Source organism: Diabrotica virgifera, chromosome 6, assembly GCF_917563875.1.
Source record: "Diabrotica virgifera virgifera chromosome 6, PGI_DIABVI_V3a".
NCBI classification, from domain to species: domain Eukaryota; kingdom Metazoa; phylum Arthropoda; class Insecta; order Coleoptera; family Chrysomelidae; genus Diabrotica; species Diabrotica virgifera.
This window is the reverse complement of record NC_065448.1, coordinates 213979643-214002539: the sequence shown is the minus strand read 5'-3', so window position 1 is coordinate 214002539 and position 22897 is coordinate 213979643. Positions and strand designations below refer to the sequence as shown.

The 22897-nt window shown below is 32.3% G+C and overlaps 2 protein-coding genes across 4 annotated transcripts in view; one reads left to right on the top strand and one right to left on the bottom strand.

Annotated features, from left to right (window-relative positions):
• LOC126887193 (uncharacterized) overlaps positions 1-796 on the bottom strand; it is a 65785-nt gene extending 64989 nt beyond the window's left edge. Inside the window, exons 1-2 of the mRNA XM_050654582.1 lie at positions 704-796; positions 293-647 (exon numbers count right to left, since the gene is read on the bottom strand). Of these exons, the coding sequence (XP_050510539.1) occupies positions 293-647; positions 704-722 (374 nt within the window). The 5' untranslated portion in view covers positions 723-796. The remainder of the gene's footprint in view (positions 1-292; positions 648-703) is intronic.
• Positions 797-1156: 360 nt separating this feature from the next.
• LOC126887197 (protein abrupt-like) overlaps positions 1157-22897 on the top strand; it is a 285519-nt gene continuing 263778 nt past the window's right edge. For 2 of the 3 annotated variants that reach the window (XR_007698978.1, XM_050654592.1), the window contains exons 1-3: positions 1157-1323; positions 1424-1623; positions 15315-15636. Coding sequence is in view for 2 of the 3 variants with exons in the window: in XM_050654592.1 (XP_050510549.1) it covers positions 1432-1623; positions 15315-15636 (514 nt within the window). In the remaining variant the exon portion in view is untranslated. The remainder of the gene's footprint in view (positions 1324-1423; positions 1624-15314; positions 15637-22897) is intronic. The other variant, XM_050654591.1, reaches the window with a different exon arrangement.

Genomic DNA, 22897 nt, shown 5'->3' with positions numbered 1-22897 from the left:
TTTTCGATACCTATATTGGAAAAAATCGATTTTCATTTTGTAACTTCAAAGGGTTGGTTGTAACTTTTTTTATATGCACATTTGTACTAAGATAAGTTAGGTTCAATCAAACTATTTTTGGTCCCAGAATATGTGATTTAATTTATGACCTGTGTTTTTGTTACACCCTGTATACCAGAAAAAAAATAAAATCGGACTTGTGTGCAGTTTGCGAAGTTCAACTTCAGTTTCCTACGATATAGTTCGAGTCAAAAGATTAAAGTGGGCCAATTTCTATGCATAGTTTAGTTACCTGGAAGCTGGATAATTTTCTGGTTTTAAATAGTTAAAAGTTTTACTAATATCATCTATCAAATCATTTATGAGACTCTTAATATGGTCTGGTAAAACACTATCATCAAAATTCTCTAATACATTTAAAACATCGGCATAAGGTATAAAAGTTAAAGAAATCATCATTTCGAAACTTTTTGCCGTTTCTATAATGTTCTTTAAGGTATTCGTAGACACTTCATCGTTTCCGTTTATAAGAATAACGTCAAATATTCGCTTAGGGCAAAATTTGCTGATTTCTAGTTCGATAAATTCATTTTCCATTGAACTAGAAATTTCACTCTTTCTTCGTCTCTTCTTAGAGCTTGTTAAATCTAAATAAAATATAAATTTCGATAAATTTTAAATTAGTATTTTCAGTTTTGATTACCTTTTTGTTTTCTGGACATATTTATTTTAGTTTTAATCAGCTATAAGCAAAAATATAAGGATAATAATAACAAGAATAAAGAAAGGTGTCAGGTTGACAATAGAAAAAATTCAAACTTAAATTTTATTTTCATGAATGTTTAGTTGCCTACAATTGGGCGTAGAAGCAGAATATTTGACAGTTTGACAGTGCGAATCGAATTACCAACCAATAACTTGATCAGAATAAATAACCAAATTTAAATTGCAAATTAGAATGATTCTTTTATATTTTCAATTAATATTTTATTGTTGCTTAAATGTATTTAACTTAAGATATATAAAAATGTCATTAAAAAATAACATTGCTCAAATATTGGATTTCCATATTACAAAAATAATAATTTTCGAATTAATGTCACATGTAATGTTAATAAAATCAAAATTTACTAAAATAATTTTTGTTATTGTAAAATGTCAAAAATGTATTATTTGCTCAATTTGCTATTATCATGTGAACATAAAATGATCAGAAGATTCAAAGAATTCGAAGAAAAACTTCCAAATTTCCCAGACAAAACAGGGAAAAGCCCTTTTTCTTGGTTGGTCAAAAGAAATACTAATATTGATTAAAATTAAAAGGCAAGACAGTAGTTTATTTTTATGTCTGAAATGTCTCTTTTTGCGGCGAATTACTTTGTGACTATCTTTGTATATTATTAAATTACTCTTGTTATTTCAGAAAAAGTGATGGCAGTAACAGATGATCAACAATTTTGTTTAAAATGGAATAATTTTCAAGCGAATATAACTTCTCAATTTGAGACTCTTCGAGATGATGAAGATTTTACTGATGTTACAATTGCCTGTGAAGGGCAAAAGCTACAGGCACATAAGGTTGTGTTGTCAGCCTGTAGCCCATTCTTTAAAGAACTCTTTAAGGTAAGTTTAATCACCTTATTGTATTATTTATAAAATCAAAACTGGTTTAAAATACCATCTTCTTCTTTAAGTGCCATCTACCAATTGGAGGTTGGATATCATCATCTCATCACTATCTTTACTCTATTTACCGCTGTTTTGAAGAGTTCTATAGAACTAGATTTAAACCAGTCCCTTAAATGCTTCAACCTAGACACTCTCCTTCTTCCGCCTCTTATCTTTTCCTGTATTATCAGTCTTAACATTTCATATCGCTGTTTCCTCATTACGTGTCCCAGATATTGTAACTTTCTTATTTTTATTGTGTTATTATTTCATATTCTTTGTTCATTTCTCACAATTCTTCCATGTTCACTGTCTTCTGTGTCCATGCCATTCTCAGCATCCTTCTGTAACACCACATTTCAAATGACTGTAGCTGATTAACACGTTGACAGACAGTGCGTCAAAAGCAAGAGTTGTGACACTATATCGACCCATGCAACAAAGACTATTGTAACTCAATTTTGGTTGAACTGAGATAATCGCGTCTGAAAATTTTTGGCAGAGTTCACTTTAAGAAATGATGATATCTTTGGAAGAAATACGCCTTACACCTTGAAATTTCTGATATATTATCTATAAAGGGTTTTAAGTGATTTCCCAAATTAAACATAACAAAAAACACATTTTTTGTGCTAAATTTTGTAGACTTACTATAGTTTTCGTCGAAGCAATTAAGGAAAAAAAGAATACTTACTCTAGACTTAGTAACAGTAAATGACGTTATCTTCGGAAGAAATGCATCATACAAATTTAAATTTCTGTTATGTTATATGCATATAAAGGGTTTTAAGGGATTTCGCAGATCAAACATATCAAAAACAGATTTTTTGCTAAATTTTGTAGACTTACTATAGTTTTCGTCGAAACAGTTAACGAAAAAATACTTATTTTCGACTAGACTTACTAGTAACAGATTTATTGAAGCAAAATAGTACTATTTAACCCGGAATTGGTCGCTAGGCCGACTATTACGCAAGTGGTCACACATGAGATTTTGTCTCACACATCCAAAGTTTGCCTTTTTTACGAAATAAAATTTTCAAAATATATTTTAAATTTAGACAATAAAGTTATTATTAGCTTTACACAATGTGACTGTTGATGCGCTTGTACATTTTACTCTAATCTAAAGATGTAGAAATAATAATAATTTTAATATTTCAATATAACTTTCAAATTTGTACTAATACCCAAGTGCACTGACTTAACAATCGGGCCATACTAAGTCAACTGAACCACCATCTTAACAGACGAGTTTATTTGATTGTAGAGGAAGGATAATTAGAATACTAAAATGAACTACAGCATGTGTAATTTACTAGGGAAAAAGTTGTGTGCAATATTCTGAAACCACGAGAGATAATCTCATATAGTGACCAATGCAGGTTAAAAATTTTTTATAAAAAACATTTCTATAGTTAATCGGAATAACTAAAATTAGAGGCTAACTGGAGAAAACTATAGTAAGTGAAACAGTTTGACTCAAACTTGCAATACCTTCTGCTGTTTCTTGCAACGAAGACTACCGTAACTCAACTTACTATAGTTTTCGCCTGCAGGGGTGTGGGTCAGTAAACTTACTATACACATGCAAATGCTTTACTGGTTGCCTTAAAATTCGTACCTGATTTACCATACTTTTCCACCAAATAAAGCTTAAAAAGAATAATAATACCATAATAGTAAGTCAAATATAACATTTTTTGAGTATAGGCTTTGTTGCATGGGTCGATATGTATTTTGCAAAGTAGAATAGGGAAAAATGCAACTCTATAGACGTTGTGTCACATTACATCAATGGAAATTAGACATCTATAGTCGTTTTGTCCGTCAACATGTTAATGTGTTCTTGCTTCAATATCCAGCTTTCATGTTCATATTGTAGTATTGAGAACACGTAGTATCCCAAAGCCCTTACTCTCCTAGGTACCTAGGTACCTATTTGTATTTATCAATCCTTTTTATCTGTATATTTCCAAATGTATGCTTGTTTGTATGTTTGTTTTCTTAGTTATTATCATGTATTTGGTTTTTTTATATTAATTTTCAGTTCATATTCCTGACAGAAACTGTATATTTTGTTTAGTAGTAATTGGAGTTGTTATGATTATGGCAAGCTCGGCCCTGTATAGCATTATGGGTGTAATTATCATTTTGTATTAGGCAATATTTTTTTAGCCTTAATTATTTTGTTCATAGCCTCAGTGTATCTATTACTCTTGGTCGGCCTTAACTGGATTTCTGCTTCTTCCTTACATGTCTGATCGATGAGTGTACTCAAATGCAGATATTCTTCTACCCTCTCAAATTTTACATCTGATCCATCCTCCACCTCTAACTTAAAGTGTCCAAAAAGGATTAAAGTATTATACATTTTTGTAATCAGTATTTCAAACGCTTTTAAATGAGCGGTCACATGATGTACTTTCCCATTAAAAAAAATTAAAGTTGTGGCTGTCACCAGAAGAGGGATCGCGTAAAGTTCGAAACATTGCTGTTACAATATACTTTGATTATTTTAAAAATCGGCCTGTCTGAGCGTTTTGCTTATGTGCTACAAATAAATAAGTTAATAAGGGGGGATACTTATTCCAGCGCACTGTATACAGGGTGGGGCATTAGTGTGACAAAGTCCAATTACACGTTTGTCGTAAGAGATACGAAAAAAAGTTATTTAGGTAAAAGTTGGGGCACACATAGTACCATAATTATATATAGAACACCCTATATATTTTTACATTTTTGGATTCTCCTCAATGTTTCCTTTCATAAAATATGGTTTTGTTATATTATACGAGGTAGTTTAAAAGTTAATTACGATTTTTTGTTAATTTTGTAGCAACATCTACACCCTGTAGAATTGTAGTGATTTGACATCAAATTTTCTATTTATATTCAAACGATTTTTAATATAGTCTACTAATGTTAATCATTAACAGTATAGCAAAATGTTTAATTTTGCTATAATGTTTAATGTTTAATGAGTATTTTCTGAGTTTTCTTAAATGGAACACCCTTTATTTTAGTAATGTAATGAAATGATATTTTATGGTACTTTTTTATGTCTTAAGCATTCCCTATACCTAAGTGCTTTAACTTGTAAGTTATTCGTGATTATTTTAGGCAAACATTAATTGCAACACAAATTACGTGAAATTTTATTAGGTAGCCGTGAAAATATTCAATCAAAAATAATTTTTCAAAAAAAATATACATAATAATCTAGCCTTATCCTTAAATTATTAATATTGGATGAGATATCCAAATACATTCGTAGTTAAGGTTGTTGGTGCTTAAAATATTAATCAAACATACAAAATTCTCCCTAGTTGGCTATGACACAAAATTTGCTTAAACATTTGACATTATACTATTTATGTAGTTCCAGTTGATTTGTTACCATTACTAATATTAATTTTTCTAATGAGGAACTGATTAAAATGGCTTTGTGCTAGGAGAGTATAACAAAAATAAGCAATAAAAATTTATCATAAGTAATTCCCAGATAGACGACAGCCAAAAAGAGAAACTTTTGAAAGTATACTAAAACGGTTTCAACAGACTAGATACTTGAATTGTAAGAACTGTTGTACTAATATGCAGATCCCTAGTGACACTAAGGATTACATTTAATTCCTGTTTTCTTCACTTATAATAGTTTTTGTTCGATCAGATTTATCAGAATCTATGATGTGTCCAGTCCGTTGAAACCGTTCTAGTATATTTTTAAACGTTTCTCTTCTTAGTTGTCGTCTATCAGGGAATTTCTGATGAAAAATTGTTATTGCTAGTAGCACATTTTTGTTATACTCCATTAGCACAAAAATCTTATCAGTTCCTCATTAGAAAAATTCATATTAGTAATGGTAACAAAGCAACTGGAACTATAAAAATAGTATAATGTCAAATTTTTAAGGAAATTTAGTGTCATAGCCATAGCCGACTAGCTAGAATATTGTATGTTTAAATTAATATTTTGCTCACCAACGATCTTAAGTACGAATTTATTTGGACATCTCATCCAATATTAATAAATTAAGGATCAGGCTAGATTATGATGTATTTTTTTTCGAAAAATTATTTTTGATTGAATATTTTCACAGCCACCTAATAAAATTTCACGTAATTTTTCTTGCCATTAATGTTTGGCTTAAAGAATCACGAATAACTTACAAATTAAAGCACTTAGGTATAGGGAATGCTTAAGAAATAAAAAAGTACCATAAAATGTCATTTCATTACAATACTAAAATACAGGGTGTTCCATTTAAGAAAACTAAGAAAATACTCATTCCGAGTTTCGAACAACCCTGTATACTAAATTTAACATTTCGCTATACTCTTAATGTTTAACAATAGTAGACTATATTAAAAATCGTTTGAAGATAAAATAAAAATTTGATGTCAAATCACTACAATTCTACAGGGTGTCAATATTGCTGCGAAATTAACAAAAAAACGTAATTATCTTTTAAACTGCCTCGTATAATATTACAAAACTATATATTTTAAGAATTGAAACATTGAGGAGAATCAACAAATGTAAAAATACAGGGTGTTCTATTTAAAGAAACATAAGTTTGTGTCACCCTGTCAATACGCACGCCCCTGTATATTTGAAAATATTTTTAAATTATGGTCCCATCAGTGCCCCAACTTTTACCTAAATAACTTTGTTTCGTATCTCTTACGACAAACGAGTAATTGGACTTTGTCATACTAATGCCCCACCCTGTATGTAGAATTCAATTTACATTCTTAAATTGTAAAATTGTAAAGGCTTAAAGCCGATGTTTATATTTTTGTTTAATATTTAATGTAAACCAATCTTATGAACTTACTAGCTTTGAACAAACCGTCAATTTTTAGGATTCTTCTAGCTAGATTATAGACCTGGATCCCGCGTAAGAAAAAAAAGTTAATTAATAGCAAGCTGAAAATTTGTTAATAGCTTAACGGTGTCTAGTCGGACAAACATTGATGGACGGGAACACTGAAACAGGGGAAGTTTTAACGGTGGAGCATGATAAACGTGTCGTCCTGACAAGTTTATGATGGTGAAAAATAGCAAGTTGTTTTTAAGTTTATTCAATAGCCAACGTTATATAATATATGAAAAAATGTTTGTCCGACAAAAAGGTTGGGCATTTTAACGAGTCCGACACGTAGAACATGTCACATCACAGGAACTATGCTGTTGATGAATAGCAGTCTGATTTTTGCATGAGAGTTTAATGAAAGGTTAAAAAAGCAATTGGAAGTTCTGTCGGACAAAATGAATGGGAAATTTTCCTAGTCGGACATTCTAAACATGTAAGATATAGACAAAAATGTTGGTGATAAATAGCAAGCTAATTTTGATTTGTTTATGTACAAATTATATTTTGTAAAGCAAAAAGTTATATGTCGGACACAAAGTTTGGGCAAATCGAAGGAAATAAATAAAAAACATTTTTTCAGAATGACTTAGTCACATATTGATAAAGCTATTTTAGTTGTATATTATTACAAGCAGTGGCGGCTGGTCAAAGGAGGCAAGGGAGGCTTAGCCTCCCCATAAATTTTTTACACACGCTACACTGTTTTGTTTACTTTGCTTCGCGTTAGAGATATCGCAAAAAGTTATTTGAACAAATTGTTCCAAATAATATTCTAACCCCACATACCAAATTTCAGCACAAAATTCGAACTTTTAGTTTTTTCATTATTTGTAGTCGGGATCCTAAAATCGCAGAGGAGGCTGCTGGCCGGAATGCTCCGCGTAGCCCAGCATCGTTTAAGGATGGTTTAAGGAGACCCGGTTTCCTTAGAGCTGCACATTAGTGCACATTGCTTATAGTCTAAGAACTAGTGAACCCTCCGACTAACGGTCGTCCTGTAAGGCTAGAAATTTGTCTAGTGATAATTCATAGCACACCAAGGCTAAAAACCATGACCTGGCAGGCATCAGCCGTGCACGTGTATCTACCAGGTGAATCGAAAAGTGCAAATTTGGGGGGTAAAATAAACTTTCTCCTGTAAAGTTTAAATTTAAGTATGTGTTTGAGTAAGTCATTTAGAAGAAATGTGTACAATGAAAGGCGATTCTGAAGAGTATAAGACCTTGCCAGGCGAGGGGAAAGATTATGGGTTTTTCCTAAAATTATTTTTTTTTGCATCGAACAAAGTTTTTTTAGGTTTTTTGAATCATTATAAACAGAAAAGGTCTGTTGTGATTTTTCTCTTAAGTTAATAGTTTTTGTTATATAAGCGATTAAAAATTTTGAAAATTGCGAAATCGGCCATTTTTAACCCTAAATCGGACATTTAACTAAAAATTTCAATGTTGCCAAGGTAGGTAGAATTTCTTTAACATTGATTGATGAAATCACGAAGAGTTTTTTGCAATACAATATCGAAAACCCCTTTGTTTTTTAATTGCTAATCAAGCGGGCGCGACATTGTAGTATAAAATGAGGACGTTTGAGTTTGCATACATTCATTATCTCGAGAATGGATAAATTTGAAGAGAAATCCTCAGACAGGTCGATTTTTATTTTTAAATTAGGACTTTTTGACATATATATATAATACTAGTGACGTCATCCACCTGGGCGTGATGACGTAATCGATGATTTTTTTAAATGAGAATAGGGGTTGTGTGATAGCTCATTTGGAAGGTTATTTAATTCTCTATTTAGTAATATAAACATTAACATAATTATTTATACAGGGTGTACAAAAAAATTCTTTCTTCTTTTTGTCTAAATTAATTTACTGAAAAAACTTTTTTGTACACCCTGTATAAATAATTATGTTAATGTTTATGTTACTGAAAGAGAATTAAATAACCTTTCAAATGAGCAATCACACAATCCCTACTCTTTTTTAAAAAATCATCGATTATGTCATCATGCCCAGATGGATGACGTCACTAGAATTATATATATGCCAAATAGCCTTAATTTAAAAATAAAAATCGACCGATCTGAGGATTTCTCTTCAAATTTACCCATTCTCGAGATAATGAATTTATGCAAACTCAGACGTCCTCATTTATATTACAGTGTCGCGCCTGCTTGATTAGCAATTAAAAAACAAAGGGGTTTTCGATATTGTATTGCAAAAAACTCTTCGGGATTTTATTAATCAATGTTTAAAGAATATCTACCTACCTTGACAACATTGAAATTTTTAGTTAAATGTCCGATTTAGGCTTAAAAATGGCCGATTTCGCAATTTTCAAAATTTTTTATCGCTTATATAACAAAAACTATTAACCTAAGAGAAACATCACTAAAGACCTTTTCTGTTTGGAATGATTCAAAAAACCTAAAAAAACTTTGTTCGATGCAAAAAAGATAATTTTAGGAAAAACCCCTAATCTTTCCCCTCGCCTGGCAAGGTCTTATGCTCTTCAGAATCGCCTGTCATTGTACACATTTCTTCTAAATGACTTACTCAAACACATACTTAAATTTAAACTTTACAGGAGAAAGTTTATTTTACCCCCCAAATTTGCACTTTTCGATTCACCTGGTAGATACACGTGCACGGCTGATGCCTGCCAGGTCATGGTTTTTAGCCTTGGTGTGCTATGAATTATCACTAGACAAATTTCTAGCCTTACAGGACGACCGTTAGTCGGAGGGTTCACTAGCTCTTAGACTATTAACGCACACGCTGCCCGGAGATCGGGCAAGTGAGATTATTCGGCCAGCAGCCTCCTCTGCGGATTTTAGGATCCTGACTACTCTACAAATAATGAAAAAACTAAAAGTGCGAATTTTGTGATGAAATTAGGTATGTGGGATTAGAATAATATTTGGGACAACTTGTTTAAATAACTTTTTCCGATATCTGTAATGCAAAGCAGAATAACGGTAATTTACCGTGTTTTTGCATTCGCAGAGTAAGCCGATTTTAGAATTAAAAAAATTCAGTTGAGTATCTTAAACAATGTAAACCTTCAACCTGTATGGACTGCAAATCTGTATTTATTTTGATATGCATATCTACTTACAGAGATAGAATTGTTAACAAATAAACGACACAAACTTTGGTAATACACTTTTACAATTATACTAACTATTTTTAAAATGATATGATATGAAATAATTATGAATTATAATGATATTATAAAATGTAAATAAAAAATGGTCAAAAAAATGGGGCCTTAAATTAGATTTTTTTGGCGGATTCTTTTTGCTAGTACAAATTTGTCTAGATAATTTACAGTTAGGTATAGCCTCCCCTATTGAAAAAATCACGAGCCGCCACTGATTACAAGAATAAAAAACCGCTAAACGCCGTAAAAATGAGTGGCGCATAAAATATTCCATCTACAAAAGATCTGATATGAATGTTACGTGGCGCGAAAATGGATTTTCATTTGATGCAAAACAAAATTCTAGTTTTATTTTAAAAGATTTTTCCATAATATTTGCTAAATTTGAAGTAAACGCGCCACAAAAGAGTAACTTTGATACAGTTTGAATTTTGAAACTCTTTTGTGGCGCGTTTACTTCAAATTTAGCAAATATTATGGAAAAATATTTTAAAATAAAACTAGAATTTTGTTTTGCATAAAATGAAAATCCATTTTCGCGCCACGTAACATTCATATCAGATCTTTTGTAGATGGAATATTTTATGCGCCACTCATTTTTACGGCGTTTAGCGGTTTTTTATTCTTGTATCAGGAGTTTTTCAAAGTTATTTATAAATTAAATGTATGAAGTTAAATGCAATGTTCCTGTATTACACGTCAAGGTTTATAAATGGTCACCTTTGTTGCATTATCTCCCAAATGATCTAGTGTCCATCGAATGTACACTAGATTTTTTTCTATTCGAAATAGATTGAAAAAAAAATATATTGAGATGGCCGGTAAATAAAGTCGGATTGCCCGTTGCCAGATCAAATTTAGCGTCGTAACCACTACAACTACATAAACCATTTGGGGAATAATCGTTAATTGGATTATACTTTTGTATCTTAATAACTTCTAAACGGCTTAACCGATTTTGATCAGTAAACATGAGTTTGAAACGTATTGACCAGTAGTATCTGATGGATCTAAGGTCAAGTATGATAACTGAAGCTGTTATAGGAATTATTGAGCTTGAGAAACCGTTTTTCCCACAGGAAATAGATTTTATCATATTTATGAAGCCTATAACCTAAAAATTCGAATTTTCCCGGATATGAGGTATACACCGTTAGATTCGTCTTGAGTCCTTCTACAAACGCTAAGTTATTGGCGCAATTCGTAGGTTGAAATGTTGAGTAATTGTCGAAAAACCCAAAGTTTAGTTTTTCAGTTTTTCGGCTATACTGAGCCGTGTGTATGTCTGATCCTGACGGCTTAAACACCATTTGAAAGCTTAAGTCAACACTATTGATTTGGTGTATTTGCGGTTCTCCTACCTCTTCTTGATCCGAATATATATACCCCAAAAAAATATGCCGTTTTGTACCTACCAAGTCCTATAGCTGGCTTATGGGTGGTCAAAAGTCATAAACTACACCGGTTCTAAATCGGCCCTGACCCCCTCTGTAAACACAGAAAAAATATAAAATCGGTTTAACTTTCAAACACACATACATACATATCCACAAACATTTTCCCTTTTTTAAATGCAAATTGAGTCACATTTCTAAGCTCTATAACTTTTGAATGGTATAACCGATTTTCAAAATTAGACATGCGTTGAAAAGGTAATGATCAGTTCTATTAGAAGCCATAAAGGTTGGACTTAAATTTTTAAACTTTTTGGGAGTTTTGGGGACGAGAACGAAAAACAGACCCTAAATAAGAAGGGCCTTAAAATCTACACCCTTGGACCAAAATCTATGGTTGACATATAAATGGGTAAGTCTTTTTCTGAACTTTAAGATGGGAGTTGGCCCAATTTTCAATTCAGTCAGATTTAGAAAATCGAAAATTTTGTGTATATATAATATCGCGTATAGGGGGGTGTGGGTGTGCGCCACTGGCGAGAACTGCCGTTCTCTGGTAATGTTCAAAATTAGACATGCGTTGGAAAGGTAATGATCAGTACTGTTAGAAGCCGCAAAGGTCGGACTTAAATTTTCGAAGTTTTTGGGAGTTTTGGGGACCAGAACGAAAAACAGACCCTAAATAGAAAGGGCCGTAAAATCGACACCCTTGGACCAAAATGGATGGTTGATATATGAATGTGTGAATGGCACCCATTCATATGAATGACATATGAATGGGTGAGTCTTTTTCTGAACTTGAAGATGGGAGTTGGCACAATTTTCAATTCAGTCAGATTTAGAAAATTGAAAATTTAATAGTGTCGCGTGTAGGGGGTGTATTTCTGCGCCACTGGCGAGAACTGCCGTTATCTGGTAATCTTTTCGATATAAAACTAACAGCTTCGATAACTAATAAATCGAAAACTATTAATTTTATCAAAAAAAATTATAATGAACATTTTTTGCTTATAATTAATATTTTTACCAGCATTTGCGGTCAAAATATAAAAAAAAATTCCACCCTCGAGATGAGGTGGCAACCACCCCATGGTAAAAGCGTCTTTCGGCATCATATAGATTTTGATCCTTGGACTATCCACTACTTATTGTCAAATTTTCAAGCAAATCTATCCATTCTGTAAAAATTGCGAAGTGAAAAATTTCAGTTCCTGGACTAATTATACTTTTGGATCTCTATAACTTCTGAACGGCTTACCTGATGTTGATCACTAAACATGAATTTGAAACGTATTGACAAGTAGTATCTGATGCGTCCAAGATCGAGTATGATAACTGAACGTATTATAGAAATTATTGAGCTTGAAAAACCGTTTTTCCCATAAGAAATAGATTTGATCATATTTATAAAGCCTATAACTTAAAAATTCGAATTTTTCCAGATATAAGGTATACACCATTAGACGCGTCCTGAGTCCTTCTACAAACGCTCAGTTATTGGCGCAATTCGTAGGTTGAAATTTTGAGTAATTGTCGAAAAACCAAAATTTTCAAAGTTTAATTTTTCAGTTTTTTGGCTATGGTGAGCAGTGTGTATGTCTCAGCTTGATCGCTTAGGCGCTATTTGAAAGCTTAACTCATCCCTATTGATTTGGTGTATTTGCGGTTTTCCTGTCTTTCGTTGAACCTTAGATATATACGCCCAAAAAATATGCTATTTTGTATCTACCTAGCCCTCTAGCTGACTTACGGGTAGTCAGAAGTCAAAAATTAGACTGGTTCTGAATCGGCCTTCACACCCTCTTGAAACACAGAAAAACAAATTCAGATCGGTTTAACTTTTCCACACACATACATACATACATACATACATACATATCCACAAACATTTTCCATTTTTTAAATAAAAATTGAGTCATATTTCTGAGCTCGATAACTTTTGAATGGTATAACCGATTTTCAAAATTAAACATGCGTTGGAAAGGTAATGATCTGTGCTATCAGAAGCCGCAAATGTCGGGCTTAAATTTTTGAAATTTTTGGGAGTTTTGGGGACGAGAATGAAAAACAGGCTTTAAATGGGAAGGGCCGTAAAATCCACACCCTTGGACCAAAATGGAGAAGTAACATATGGATGGACGAGTCTTTTCCTAAACTTTAAGATGGGATTTGGCCCAGTTTTTAATTCAGTCAGGTTTAGAAAATCGAAAATTTCGTGTATATATAGTGTCGCATGTAGGGGTGTTGTGCGCCACTGGTGAGAACTGCCGTTCTCTGTGGATTTATATTCACATATTTGCATGTGCATATATATATATACATGCCCACTCCAAAAACAGTGAGGTAAGTATCAATGCATGTATATATTGCAAAACAATTATTTTTTTCAATGGAGTTTGTCCTAGATATTCTCAAAATGAAAATAAAAAATGTCAAAGAACATGTGAAAGCAATCTCTTAGGGTTTTCTAATTAGGCGCATCAGAAAGTACGGAAAATTTCCTACAAAAAACGTTGTATACATTTTTTTTCCATACTCAAATCTTAACCCTGTAAACGACATTGAAAAATGTGAAGAGTCTAAAACTTCGGTGCTTATAAGAATAGACGTAAATATGACACATTATGCTTAGAAGTATGTATTAGAAGGCTGCATTTGTCAGTGTGACACTTTGTGCCATACAAAGTAGTATTTGAAAGTACATGGTCTCTGAGTTTCTGTTTGCCACGTGTGTTGGAAATTAAAATTTATATTAACTATGGAGTGTTTTTGTGTCTATTTTTGAGTGTCAACAGTTTAAATTTTAAGTCGCCAAATTAAAAGTGAAACCATTCAACGGAACATTTTTGAGTAATTTTCGAACATTTTACAAAGTTAGTAAAATACTTGGTCATCAATTCAATGAGGTTTATTTGCCAGATAATTGTGAAAGTTCTATTGAATATCATTCTTCGTGCTATAATGCTTTGCTTGATTGAAAAAGGGTACCTAAATAAATTATTATCAGAATTGTATAACGTAATTTTTCTCAACTTTCTACAAATGAAATAATAATGTAATTAATATGTCACATGGCAAAAAATAATTTGCTGCCAAAATAAATCGATTAGTTTAAATTTGAAGTTACGATTGCAATTTATTATGAATTATTGTCAAAAGTGACAGTTTTTCTTAAATGGAAATGTATTCATAGACATAAGGGTAGACAGGGAATACAGTGCAAAAAGTCGATAGGTGGTCTATCTATCTCTTTTAACCAAGCGATCCCGCGCATGTGGCAGACAAAGATAGCTAGACCACTCAATCCATAATATAATTTGCCTGATCTACTATAAATGTATTACAGTGAGGTATCTAAATGATGTTGAGATAAATCGAAAGATATCGATTGTAATTGATTGCAGGTACTTTTGACATAGAATAATCACCCCATATTGAAATTTCAAAAATTATTTTTTTAAATTGTCCGACTACAAAATCTACCCCTTATTTTTTTCCGACAACAGTCATTCTTGGTAAGGAATAATTTACTTAATTAAATTTCGTCTTTGTCGGAAAGCTATTTATCACCAGCATTTTTGTCTATATCTTACCTGTTTAGAATGTCCGACTACGAAAACTTCCCATTAATTTTGTCGGACAGAACTTCCAATTGCTTTTTTAACCTTTCATTAAAATCTCATGCAAAAATCAGACTGCTATTCATCACCAACATAATTCCTGTGATGTGACATGTTCTACGTGTCGGACTCGTTAAAATGCCCAACATTTTTGTCGGACAAACATTTTCGCATATATTACATAACGTTGGCTATCGAATAAACTTAAAAACAACTTGCTATTTTTCACAATCATAAACTTGTCAGGACGACACGTTTATCATGCTCCACAATTAAAACTTCCCCTGTTTCAGTGTTCCCGTGCATCAAAGTTTGTCCGACTAGACACCGTTAAGCTATTAACAAATTTTCAGCTTGCTATTAATCAACTTTTCTTTCTTACGCGGGATCCAGGTCTATTATGTTAAGTCGTGTAAATTGAAACTTTAGATTAGGTCTACCTTTGCTAGCTTTGCCTTATCTACCTGGTAATAATACACTGTATCCCTACTTAGTCTGTGGGTAGTCACCCTGAACGACCCCTGGGTGAAAAGTGTCTTCCCTTCCCAATAATTATAAAAAGTAAATTTTCTGGAATTATTTTAGAGCAACCCTTGTCCCCATCCAATCATATTTATGCGAGATGTAGAAGCTCGGCATATCACAGCTTTGATGGAATTTATGTATGCGGGAGAAGTAAACGTAGCTCAAACTCATCTCTCAGCATTTCTCAAAACAGCTGAATCGTTAAAAATCAGAGGTCTAACTGATACCTCATCTGATCTCGCCAAAGAAGAAGATACTCAAGATACTGTATATTCTCAGAAAAGTGCAAAACATAAGTTAGATAGGTCTCCAAATCCAAATAGTACTGTTACTTCTAGTCAAGATGTTCCCGAGGCTTTGCCTATAGTTTCTAGTCCTCCAGGTAAGTTAGCACATCCATAATTAAATATAGTCCAGAAAGCCACTGCGCATCCGCTAGGAAAAATATTCTGATTCGGATTTTTTGTACAATCTTACTCAAAAAGGACTCCTTTTAACAAATTTGCTTGTTGCCAGGACCAAAAGATGATCAAAAATTTTTTAAACGTTTTTTTTTTGTTTTTTTCCTAAAATTATTTTTTTTTGCATGGAAAAAAGTTTTTTTAGGTTTTTTGGATCGTTCCAAACAGAAAAGGTCTTTAGTGACTTTTCTCTAAAAATGATAGTTTTTGACATATAAAGCGATTAAAAATTGAAAAATTGCGAAATCGGCCATTTTTAACCCTCAAAAACTACACACACCGGCAAAATTAGCCGAACACGTAAAAAATGGGACATGTTTGATGTCTCGTATTTCATAAACCAGTGGTCCGATTTGAGTGATTCTTTTAGTATATTATAGCCTTATTATTTAAGAATATCGGTGTAGTAATATTGTTGCTAAACAGGTAAATGTCATTTTATACCGGGTGTAACAAACATACTGTGTTTTTTTCTTAAAGTTCGGAACACCCTGTGGAATATTCCAGCATATATAAAATATTAAAATTAAAACTCGATTGTAGAATTATGCTTTCTTAACATTTTCTTTTTTGATTCATTTGCTTATGTTGGAAAATAAAAAAGTTATGTGCTTTAACAACAAGCCATGTTTTTTTATCAATAAATCTTCATAGTAGGGGAGAAAAGTATGCTAAATTTGCAATTACTCGAGCGTTCTTGTGACCTGGAGTGGATTGTGAAGAATGGGTGCTACAACCAAAAAAAGTTAAGTTAAGTTTTCCATAAAGTGTGGGACTCTCCATTTTTCAATTTAATTTTCCATTTCCACCAATCGTTTTTTCCGATTATAGCGCTATTTATCCATAATAGGAAAAAATGTTGCGAATAAAAGTTGCTTATTTTTACGTCAAGGAACCAAATCTGCAATAAAAATTGGGGGCTCCTATTTAATATTTTAATGTAGCCCCCACCCCACCTCCGTGGGGGGTCGTGTTTGGTGTCATTCGGTAGATTTTTGAAAAATATTGAATAGGTGTATTTTGCAGTTTTACTATCTGATGTTCATTTCGCAAAATATCGCAGGGTTCGTATTTATAATTTTTAATCTACCCCACACCCCTCTCCGTGGGGTGTCACGAGCCCCCACGGAGGGGGGGTGGGGATTTAATTTAAAATCTTAAATAGGAGCCCCCAATTTTTATTGCAGATTTGGATTCTTTACGTAAAAATAAGCAACTTTTATTCGACATATTTTTTCGAATTATGGATAGATAGCGCTATAATCGGAGAAAAATGATTGTTTCAAATGGAAAATTAAATTAAAAAATGAAAAGCTCCCCACTTTATGGAAGAACCTTTTTCTGATTTTAGCACATACTCTTCACAATCCAATAGGTTCCCATAACGCTCGAGTAACTGCAAATTTAGTATACTATGAGGATTTATTGATGAAAAACATGGATAGTTGTTAACGCACATAACTTTTTTATTATCTCACATAAGTAAATGAATCGAAAAGGAAAATGTTAAACAAGCCTAAGTCTACAATCGAGTATTAATTCTAATATTTTACATATGCTAGAATATTCCACAGGGTGTTCCAAACTTTAAGAAAAAAACACAGTATGATTGGTACACCCGGTATAAAATGGTATTTACCTGTCTAGCAACAATATTATTACAACGACATTCTTAAATAATAAGGCTATAACATACTAAAATAATCACACAAATCGGACCACTGGTTTATGAAATACGAGACATCAAACATGTCCCATTTTTAACGTGTTCAGCTAATTTTGCCGGTGTGTGTATGTGAAAAACTGAAAATTTGAATGTTGCCAAGGTAGATAGATATTCTTTAAACATCGATTGATGAGATCCCGAGTTTTTTGCAATAAACTATTCAAAATTCCTTTGTTTTTTAATTGCTAATCAAGCGTGCGCTACACTATTTTCCACCGACATCGACAGTATGGTGCAAATGAAAGGAATAAATTCGTTATTTCGTAAACCGGCGACTTTAAGGAAAAATCCCGAAACAGGTCGATTTTTATTTTTAAGTTATGATATTGTAGCATATATGGTATACTAGTTACGTCATCTATCTGGGCGTGATGACGTAATCAATGATTTTTTTAAATGAGAATAGGGGTCGTGTGCTAGCTCATTTGAAAGGTTTTTTAATTCTCTATTTAGTAATATAAACATTTATATAAATATTTATACAGGGTGTCCCTCTACTTCTTTTTTTGTCAAATAATTTAATTACAATCTTTTTTTTGGACACCCTGTATAAATAATTATGTAAGTGTTTACATTACTGAATAGAGAATTGAAGAACCTTTCAAATGAGCTACCACACGACCCCTATTCTCATTTAAAAAAATCATCGATTACGTCATCACGCCCAGACGGATGACGTCACTAGTTAGTATACCATATATGCCACAATATCATAACTTAAAAATAAAAATCGACCTGTTTCGAGTTTTTTCCTAACCCGTTGTCCTAGGTGAGCGACGGAAAAGGACGCGACGCGATGCGTTGGGATACGATGCGACCAGTAATTCACGCGACGTGTGGCTTATGTAGCGTCGCTTTCCATCGCTGAACCTCGGACAAACGTGACAATTTTTATTCATTACTATTCTTAAGTATGGGGAAGTATACTGCAGTGTTACTGGAAAATTTATATTTTAAATACTTAGCTTTAAAAAAATTCCATAAACGAAGAAGAAAGACAACAAATATGATATATTGAGAGTGAAATAAATTTGGAGTGTTTATTCATTTATAAATTTCATTTATAAATTCATTTATATTCGAAATTAAGAAAAAATAATCCACGTTGATTTAAAGAGTATTGTGGCTTATTACCAAGCACTTTCGATTATATTATTGCAGCTGTTAAACCCAGTATTGAACTGTCAATCAGTAATTTTCAAAAACCAATTTCTATTGAAGAGAGGCTGTTACTGACTTTAAGGTATGTTAATGGAAAACACTGGTACTATAATATAGTTACTGTTAGCTTTTATTTATTTTAAAAACTATTGCGTAGCATAATTTGAATTGAAAAAAGCAATGGGGCGTCACACTGCGTCGTGTCTCATCGCGAACAAAACAAGTTCGCACTTCGTCGCGTCTTGTCGTACACTAATTAACACGCAAACGTAGGCCACACACAAATACAACCATTACTTGATATTTTCGCGTCGCGTCGCGTCGTGTCGCGTTGTCGCGTTTGTCGTTCACCTAGGACAACGGGCTAAAGTCGCCGGTTTACGAAAAAACGAATTTATTCCTTTCATTTGCACCATACTGTATACACATGCAACGGTGGAAAATAGTGTCGCGCACGCTTGATTATCAATTAAAAAACAAAGGAGTTTTGAATATTGTATTGCAAAAAACTCTTCGGGATTTCATTAATCGATGTTTAAAGAATATCTACCTACCTTGGCAACATTCAAATTTTCAGTTTTTCACATAGTTTTTGAGGGTTAAAAATGGCCGATTTCGCAATTTTTCAATTTTTAATCGCTTATGTGTCAAAAACTATCATTTTTAGAGAAAAGTCACTAAAGACCTTTTCTCTTTGGAATGAAAAAAAACAAAAAAAAACGTTTAAAAAATTTTTGACCACCTTTTGGTCCTGGTAACATGCAAATTTGTTTAAAGGAGTCCTTTTTGAGTAAGATTGTGCAAAAAATCCAAATCAGAATATTTTTCCTAGCGGATGCGCAGTGGCTTTCTGGACTAATACAGTTTATTCAGTGAAGACATATCTAATAAACATTAAATCTGGAACATTCTTACAAACAATTCAGAATAAAAATTCAAGCTTAAAAATATCTTTCTGGAGAAATATTTTCTTTATAGGATTCAGATTTTTGAAAGAAGTAAATCAATCAACATTTTCTACACAAAATAATTAATAGTGTTAATTCCAGGGCCGTCTTTCACCTATTAGAGGCCTTGGGCACATTAGGACAATGGAGCCCCTAGCCTATAATAAAGCACTGTTTTGTTAGAATAGAAAAAGAACATACGTAGTGTTATGATCTACTTTGATTAATTAATCAATTAATTATCTCATTAATCAAAACAAATCAAACATAAATAAATTGTAAATCTCAGGGCTAAATTATGCTATCAATACTTACTTTCGTGGCTTCAAAATATTTCTCAATGGCTTCCTAATAGGGATAGATAAAAGAGAATAGAATAATACACATATGAATTTCAATTAGAAATTATAAAAGTCGTTTATTTTATCTAATGGAAATAAATGTTTTAATATTGCAAATTTCAATTATTCTTCTATCTTTATTTTATCTAACAATTATGAAAATAGGAATCTTATTTTTTTTTGTCTCCAAATTTGTTTTTAAATAATTAATTATTAATCTCTCTACCTCTGCTATACAGGATGTTCTACTTGTTCAAAATTTCTTTGATATTTATAAAAAAATATTTTATCAATATTATTGTATAAAAAAATCACTAGAATGATTTATAAGTAACGAAATTGATTTAGGTTTGATGATTTTATAATAGTGAAATGTGTAGTTCAATATACACTGGTATTTAATACGTAAAACCATACATTCATGTCTCAACAAAAAATAAAACTGACCTTTGCTGATGATTCGACAATGTCTTCACACAAAACACGTTTCCTTCCTTGCTAGTATTGCGATCCAAAGAAACTCGTCCACGTTTTCCAATAATGTCCCTGCTCCTCTGCAAACTCGTTCTCACCTTTCCTCACTATGCCTCGTACAGTACTCGTTCCGGCTCTCTCCTGATGCAGTATTCCAACTTTTTGAAATACTTAAAACAAACACTGGATACTTTAGACTCAAGGAGTTATATCATCTCTCGACTTGGCCTATTACTCGTTCCACGATATGATGCTTGTCACTTTTCCAAAAAACCAAAAGACGTTTTACTTTTTTGTACACTGCATTCAAAACTGGACTTCTCCATTTGATCCAACAAAACAGACTGACTCTCTCTCCTCATTCATTCTCATCCTTCCAAATCGTTCGCCTCCAGAATGCATTTTCCAACCAATCAAAAACAAATTTCGATCATGGCGTATTTACCACAAACTCTTTCCTTTTCTAAACATGTCTTTATGGATTTCCAAGAAAAAATAATATTCCGACTATTTTAATTCTATTTTCTACACTAATCATATTTTTACCTATGTTTTAAGAATCTTAATACACAGGTATATTTTAACTATCTATTATGTACCGTTCGGCTAATGAGTTACCTACCCGCATTTCTTGAAAAACTTAATGACCTATTCTTTGTTTAATAAAATATAATGTCCGTGGTTTTGATAAACAGTTCAAAGAACACTTTCTTAAACCATCACCCTAATTGCTTACTTATAAAGCATTGTTCCTGGGGCTAGTAAACAATTCTGCGAAAACACTTTCTTAAAAACTAGCTATAACTATTTTTACAAAATTTGTCTTATACAGGGTGTTCAAAATTTATATCCTCGTGGTTGAAAAAAATGAAAATTTTTATTTTAATTTGAATTTTAAATATAAATATAGTCTTTTATTTCTCATGTCAAATAGGAATATAACAGTAGATAGAAATTCAGTTTTAGCTTTATTTTTTTTCCCTTACAGTAACTTTAGATATTATGTACATATTATAAATAGAAAAAAAATAATGTAATATACACAAAGTAATTAGCATCCACCATTAATCCTCATAAGTACCTATCTATGCTGATTGAAGAGGCACCCTTGGAGATTTGAGTTGAGCTAAGTCATTAATCACATACTCAAAGTCTATGTTTTCGAGCATATCACAATCTATTGACATTAGCGACAAACTGTTTAAACTCTCTTGAAGCATTGTACTTCTGTAGAATTGTAAATATTTTACCTTAATTTTTAAGACTCCTGTATATAATTTTCTTAATTATTATTATGAAAACGAAATAAGAGTCTCACGCATAAGAACACATGTGCGGATCGGCTTGGGGATTTGGAATCGGAGTTATCTGAGACGCAAGATAAACATAAGTAGCCGCCTTGACTAATTTTAATAGTTTTCGTTTATTGGAAAAAGTCGGTACATACTTTGATCCAATTTTAATAGGTTGGTTCTCAGGGGAAAACAGAAAAGCGATGTAAGAGATGTAAGAGAGTTTGTTTTAGCGTAGGAGTGCGAGAGGCACTCGGTTTTGAGATTTTGAGGAAAGACGTTGTATTTGGCAATAATCGAAAGGACGCGCAGTTTAAGACGTACTTATATATTGACAAGCCGGTCATATACCTATTAAGTAGATAAACGCGATTATTTCAAAGACATTTTCTTTTGTGAGAACTCGTAAAATGTTAGTCACAATTACACAAACACTTTTACATTTCGTCAATTTAATTGTATCTATAATTTAGTTATCTATTTTATTAATTAAAACTGTTAAACATCACACGGACTTTTATTAAGATTGTCTTTAACGAATCCTACACATCCTAATTTATTTTTTATTCGTTTTAATTTGGAGAAGGAGCGTTCCCCACTGCAGTTTGTTACCATCATGATTAAAAAGATTCTCAGTGCCATTTCTTCATTAGGAAAGATGTCTTCAATTTTGGTCTCTTTTAAAAGATAATATATTTCCAGAATACTATTAGTTCCTTCATTTTTACTGATTAATTTTCAAGTATTCTGTTAAATGTAGACATTCCATTTCTAACTCTTTCTCGTTTAGGTCTTCCTGACCATCTTGTTTGTGAGAGGCTTGTAACGCGGTTAGAAACAGGTCCAGAAACACTCACAAGAAGGGGTTCAAAGATGGCAATAATACCATAATATTATGTAAGGGACATCAGAAAAATTAAAAATAGTAGAATAGGTAGATCACAACAACATTCAAAACAACCAATACACTGAAATCTATCCTGTCCAAAATCAAACCCAAGAACACACAAGGAAGATCAAAGAGTTGCATCTATAAAATACCCTGTGAATGCAACAGTTTCTTTGTGGGAGAAAGATTCATCAATAATCATGAAAGAAACATACATGGAAAATAAAAAAGAGAAAAATCAAAGAAGGCAGATCTTATCCTAGTTTTTTAGAAACTATATTTTTGGAGGAGCATGACGTAGGAGTGGAGAGAGGACTCTCTAAAGTTGTAATTCTCACTTCATCAAGTTACT